Source organism: Dipodomys ordii, unplaced genomic scaffold (assembly GCF_000151885.1).
Source record: "Dipodomys ordii isolate 6190 unplaced genomic scaffold, Dord_2.0 Scaffold41, whole genome shotgun sequence".
NCBI classification, from domain to species: domain Eukaryota; kingdom Metazoa; phylum Chordata; class Mammalia; order Rodentia; family Heteromyidae; genus Dipodomys; species Dipodomys ordii.
In genome coordinates this window covers 11,129,968-11,135,967 of record NW_012267257.1, presented here as the reverse complement: position 1 = coordinate 11,135,967, position 6,000 = coordinate 11,129,968, and the positions used below count along the sequence as shown (strand labels likewise).

The window sequence follows — 6,000 nt, the reverse complement described above, 5'->3', positions numbered from 1 at the left end:
ATCCTCAGATCTCAGCCTCCTGAGTAGCTAGGATTACAGGCATGAGCCACCAGCGCCCAGCAAGATTTAAGTTTTATGGATTTAAAATGTAAGGATATTGTGGTTAGAAAACATTATAACAGTTTTAGTAATTTTACCATCTTTACATTTTATCTTATTCCTAGTTAAGAACTTGCTATAGTTGGAGCTGGGAAGGTGGCTCAGTGGTAGAGCATTTGCCTTGCATGCTTGAGGCCCTGGGTTTGATTCCTCAGCACCACATAAGCAAAAAAGAAAAAAGCCAAAGTGGCTCTGTGGCTCAAGTGGTAGAGCGCTAGCCTTGAGCTGAAGAGCTGAGGGACAGCGCCCAGGCCCAGAGTTCAGGCCCTACGACCGGACCCAAAAAAAAAAAGAATTTGCTATAGTGATTGATTCTGAAATTTTCAGGTGCTAACTAAATTCATTTGAAGCTGAAGTTTGTGTGAATGATAGATAAAATGAGACATATTAGTGCGGATAGTTTGCTCTTAACATTGGTAAAAGTTGCATCCATATAGTATGCTTTTTACAGAAATGCTTATCTGAAACTAATAAGTATTTGAAAATAGAGGACGCTAATCTGAGGAAAAAATGATGGAGCCGGAAAGGCTGGTGGCTCACACCTATAATCCTATCTACTCAGGAGGCTGAGACCTGAGGATTGCTGTTCAAAGCCAGCCCAAGCAGGAAAGTCCAGGAGACTCTTTATCTCCAGTTAATCACCAGAAAACCAGAAGTGGCTCTGTGGCTCTTAGCTTGAGCTGAAGAGCTGAGGGACAGTGTCCAGGCCTAGAGTTCAAGCCCCATGACCAACAATAAAAGTAAAATTAAAATAAGAGTCTGGGAAGGTGGCTTAGTGGTAGACTGCTTGACTGCATGTATTAGGCCCTGGGTTCAATTCCTTAGCACCACATGAGCAGAAAAAGCCAGAAGTAGTGCTGTGGCTCAAGTGGTAGGATGCTAGCCTTGAGCTGAAGAGCTGAGGGACAGCACCCCAGATACCCAGAGTTCAAGCCCCATGGCCGGCCAAAATAAAATAAAATAAAATGAAATGATGTGTGTAAGGAAACTCCCACTTCCCATAGACCTAATCTCTGCCCTAGTTGGCCATGCTTGCGCAGTAGGTGAGGCACCTCCCATTTCTGGTCCCTATGATATAAAAGCCTCCAAGGAGCCACACTGTGCCATTTTCTCCCTTTCCTCATGAGAACTTGGCCTTGTGAGCTCTGCTGGCAATAAATCTTATCTTCTACTTGACTTCTGTCTATGCGGTCTTTTGGGTTACTTTTGCCTGGGTTACATTTCCCTTTCAATTTGTTTGGGAACATAAAAGATGTTGGGATCAAGTTACTGTACTCTTGTAAGGGTAAGAGCAAAAAGAACTATTTTCATTGTATTTGGCTTTACATTGGTTAAGAATGAAGCTGTTGGGGCTGGGAAAGTGGCTCAGTGGTAGAATGCTTGCCTTGCATGCATGAGGCCCTGCGTTTGATTCCTCAGCACCACATAAGCAGAAAAAGGTGGAAGTGGGGCTGACACTCAAATGGTAGAGTGCTAGCCTTCAACTGAAGAGCTGAGGGACAGCGCCCAGGCCTAGAGTTCAGGCCCCATGACTGACCAAAAAAGAAAAAGAAAAAAAAAAAGAATGAAGCTGTTGACTCTCACAGGGTACCTAAAATTTGCTGAATTCTGTTCAGCTTTTTTTTGTGTTAGCCCATAATGATAAAAAAATTTTTTTACAGTTTCTTTTTCCCTACTTTTTTTTATTGCTCTAGTGAAGCAGGAGGTGACATTATTTGAAATGACTAAATTCTTGATAGTGGAAGCACAATTTTTTATACAAGAATTAAGAGATTCTTCATTAGAATGTCTCATTAAAATGAGACAAGTGATTTGTACTGTTATCCTCCAATGAGAAATTTTAATGATCTGGTCATGGTTTCTGAATAGTCTTTTGTAAAAACAAACAGTAAAGGGCATAGTTTATAACCCTTTAAACAGAGAAACCAGTTTTTTTTTAAAATAAGGCATATGCTATATATATATATATAAATTATATATGTAAATTATATAAGATGCTTGTTGGCTTATTTTACTTTTTTTTTCTTTTTTCTTTGCCAGTCCTGCAGCTTGAACTCAGATCCTGGACACTGTCCTTGAGCCTCTCTGTGCTCAAGGCTAGCCCTCTACCGCTTGAGCCACAGCACCACTTCTGACTTTTTCTGTTTATGTGGTACTGAGGAATTGAACCTAGTACTAGGGCTTGAACCCTACACCTGGGCACTCCCTCAACTTTTTCACTCAAGGCACTCTACCACTTTAGACACAGCTTCACTCCTGGCTTTTTGGTGGTGAATTGGAATATCATGGACTTTATTCCCCAGGTTTCAAACTGCTATCCTTAGATCTCAACTTCCTGAATAGCTAGAATTATAGGTTTGAGCCACTAACACCTGACCTAGAAGTTTAAAGTGTCATATTCAAAGATGATCATATAGTCAGGAAAGGAGAACTGTTGATTATTTCTGTTTATTAATAAAATATACATCCAATGGACTTCCCATTATATCTTCCTAGCCAGTATAATATAGCAAGTACTTTCTAAAAACAGCCATTTATAGGACAGTACATTTTGTCTTGGAATCAAACTTAATACCTTCTCTGGGCACAAAAGAACCCGGCACTGACTGAAGTACAATGCTACCCCTAGAGAAAATTCTTTTTTTTTTTTTTGTCGGTCATGGGACTTGAACTCTGGGCCTGGGTGAGTCCTTCAGCTCTTCAGCTCAAGGTGAGTGCTCTACTACTTGAGCCACAGCGCCACTTCCGGTTTTCTGGTGGTTTATTGGAGATAAGAGTTTCACAGACTTTCTGCCCGGGCTGGCTTTGAACCACGATCCTCAGATTTCAGCCTCCTGAGTAGCTAGGATAACAGGCTTGAGCCACTGGCACCCGGCTATGTTAAACACTCTTAAGTCTTGTGTGTGTGTGTGTGTGTGTGTGTGTGAGAGAGAGAGAGAGAGAGAGGTTTAATTTTCAGATCAACACTAATTTTGAAGTCTCTAATTGTTGGAAACTTAAAAATATATTTTTAGAAGCAAGAGAAAAAGAGGAAGAAATGAACAGAGAGAAAGAATTAAGAAGACAAAATGAAGATATTGAACCAACACCATCAGGCTCAAATGCAGTCAGAGATTGTTCAAAGCCATCAAGGTGAATAATTTTTCTCTAAAAGTTTTGATTATGGTATGATTTTCTAGATCTTCTAAACACAATTTAGGCAGAAGTTCTAATAAAAAGTTTGTATAAGCCAGGTGCCTATTGCTTATGCTTGTAAGTCTAGCTACTCAGGGGGCTGAGATCAGAAGATCAAGGTTTGAAGCCATATCAGGCAGAATAGTCTGTGAAACTTTTCTCTCCAAATAACCACCAAAAAGCTAGAAGTGGAGCTGTGGCTCAAGTCTTGAGAACTAGCCTTGAGCATAAAAACTCAGGTACAGGTAGTGGTGCTGTAGCTCAAGTGGTAGAGTGCTCACCTTGAGCTGTGCCCAAGCCCAGAGTTCAAGCCCCATGACTGACAAAAAACAAAACAAAACAAAAACCTCAGGTACAGCTCTCAGGCTGAGTCTTGAGAACTAGCCTTGAGTGTTGAGAAGTAGCCTTGAGCATAAAAACTCAGGTACAGCTCTCAGGCTGAGTTCAAGCTTCAATACCAACACACACACGCACGCACGCACTCTCTCCCCCCCCCTCCTTCTCTCCCTCTCTCCCTCTCTCCCTCTCTCCCTCTCTCCCTCTCTCCTCTCCTCTCTCCTGTTTCTCTCTCCTCTCTGTCTCTCCATATGATGTGCCCTAGAGTAAGTTAAGCTACATTTAATCTTGACAAACTTGAATTAGCACTAAGCACTAGTTTTAATTTTAGAATATGTATTGAAACATTTTAAGAGGAATATTTTTTCATTTTTGTCTTTTTTTTTATTTACCCACTTAAAGATAATAAAAAATGATTGCTTAAGAGTAATTGTAGGGCTGGGAAGGTGGCTCAGTGGTAGAGTGCTTGTCTTGTATGCATGAGGCCCTGGGTTTGATTCCTCAGCACCACATAAGCAGAAAAAGTCAGAAGTGGCACTGTGGCTCAAGTGGTAGAGTGCTAGCCTTGAGCTTAAGAGCTGAGGGACAGCACCCAGAGTTCAGGCCTCCGACCAAAAAAAAAAAAAAAAAAACCAGAGTAATTTTACTTCAGCTTTTTTGTTGGATTGTGATTGGGTTTAAATATACTTAGTTACTTAGTAGAGGCATTCATTATATCAGTTATTTTCACTATATGTGCCTAGTGTTTCAAAGTTTTTCTATTATAATAGTTTATTGATGTTCTAATAATATGAATATTCTAATAATATTCTTTTCTTCTGCTTTTTGTATTTCTTTTTGTGCCCCTATTGAGGCTTGAACTCAAGACCTTCAGTCTTTCTTAGCTTTTTTATTCAAAGCTGGCTTTTACTACCTGAGCCATACTACTTCTTGCCTCTTTTGCTAGTATATTGGATTTGTCTGCTTGCATTGGCTTTCAACTGTGATTCTTAGGTTTCAGCCTCTTGATTAGCTATGATTACAGGTGTCAGACTCTGGTATCTGGCTCTTCCGTCTTTTTATAAGTGATAATGATTTAATGAGCCTTTAACTTGTATTTGTTATGATACTATCTTTCACTTTAAGTTACGTATGAGTATGATAACTAGTTAAATGTTTTTTTTTTTGCGGGGGGGGGGGCTATCCTGAGGATTGAACTCAGGGCTTAGATACTGTCCCTGAGCCTCTTTGTGTTCAAACCTAGTGCTTTACCACTTTAGCCACAGCACCACTTCCAGCTTTTTCTGAGTAGTTTATTGGAGATAAGAGTCTCATGGACTTTTCTGCCTAAGCTGGCTTTGAACTGCAATCCTCAGATCTCAGCCTCCTGAGTAGCTTGGATATAGGCATTGAGCCACTGACACCTGGCTAAAGTTTTTTTTTTTAGCTTAATATAAAATTAAAACCTGAATTATACATTTAATATTTGAATTACAAACTTAAACTTATTAAAAGGAGAGGCAAACCGGGTGTCAGTGGCTCATTTCCCAGCTACTCAGGAGACTGAGATCTGAGGATGATAGTTCAGAGCCAGCCTGGCCAATTAACCACCAAAAAGCTAGAAGTGGTAGAGCTCTTGCCTTGAGCTGAAGAGCTGAGGGACAGAGCCCAGGCCTATGACAGACTGATTAAAAAAAAAAAAAAAAAGGAGTGGCAAGATTTCCTTTCACTTGAAAGGCAAAGAGTAAATCAACAGAAGCAAAGAGTTTCTGTTTTTATGTTTTCAGGGATACAAGCAGCAGTGAAAGTGAAGAAAGTTCTGATTCTTCTGATGATGAGTTAATTGGCCCTCCTTTGCCCCCTAAAGTGGTAGGAGAATCAAGTAATCTTACGGAAGAGAATATCCTTGGTCCTTTACCTCCACCTCTTGGTGAAGAAGGAGATGATGATGATGATGATGATGAAGAAGAAGAAGAAGATGATGAAGAAGAAGTAAGTATTTAGTGGTAATGTAAGAATTTAGAGGAATATTGTCTATAAAGTAGTATAGAGATCAGTGTTCTGCTAGTTGTTAATCATGAGTTGAATGAAATTAAAAAACAAAACCCCCAAAGCCTGACAGCACTTGTTTAAAAGAACCTTATGAAGAAGGAAGTATAACTCAAAAACAGTAAATGGAAGCCCACATCTGTAATTAATCCTCGCTACTCGAGTATAAGCATCAGGATTATCCATAGCTCAAGGCCAGCTTGGGCAAAAATTTGTGAGACCATCAGAGCCAACAAAATCTGGTTCAGTGGTACAGGCTTGTCTTCCAAGTTATATGTGAAGTGTAAATAGGAGGATTTTGGTCCAGGCCAAGCTGGCAAAATCAATACCCTAGTCTCAAAATAATGAAAGCAAAAACTGGCG

General features: G+C 40.1%; 1 protein-coding gene across 2 annotated transcripts in view; it reads left to right on the top strand.

Annotated features, from left to right (window-relative positions):
• The window catches only part of Wdr70 (WD repeat domain 70), a 223,620-nt gene that overhangs the window by 5,049 nt on the left and 212,571 nt on the right, over positions 1–6,000 (top strand). Inside the window, exons 3-4 of one of the 2 annotated variants that reach the window (XM_013018678.1) lie at positions 3,040–3,231; positions 5,376–5,580. In XM_013018678.1, coding sequence (XP_012874132.1) covers positions 3,040–3,231; positions 5,376–5,580 — 397 coding nt within the window. Of the gene's footprint in view, positions 1–3,039; positions 3,232–5,375; positions 5,581–6,000 lie in introns of those variants that run through there. The other variant, XM_013018676.1, reaches the window with a different exon arrangement.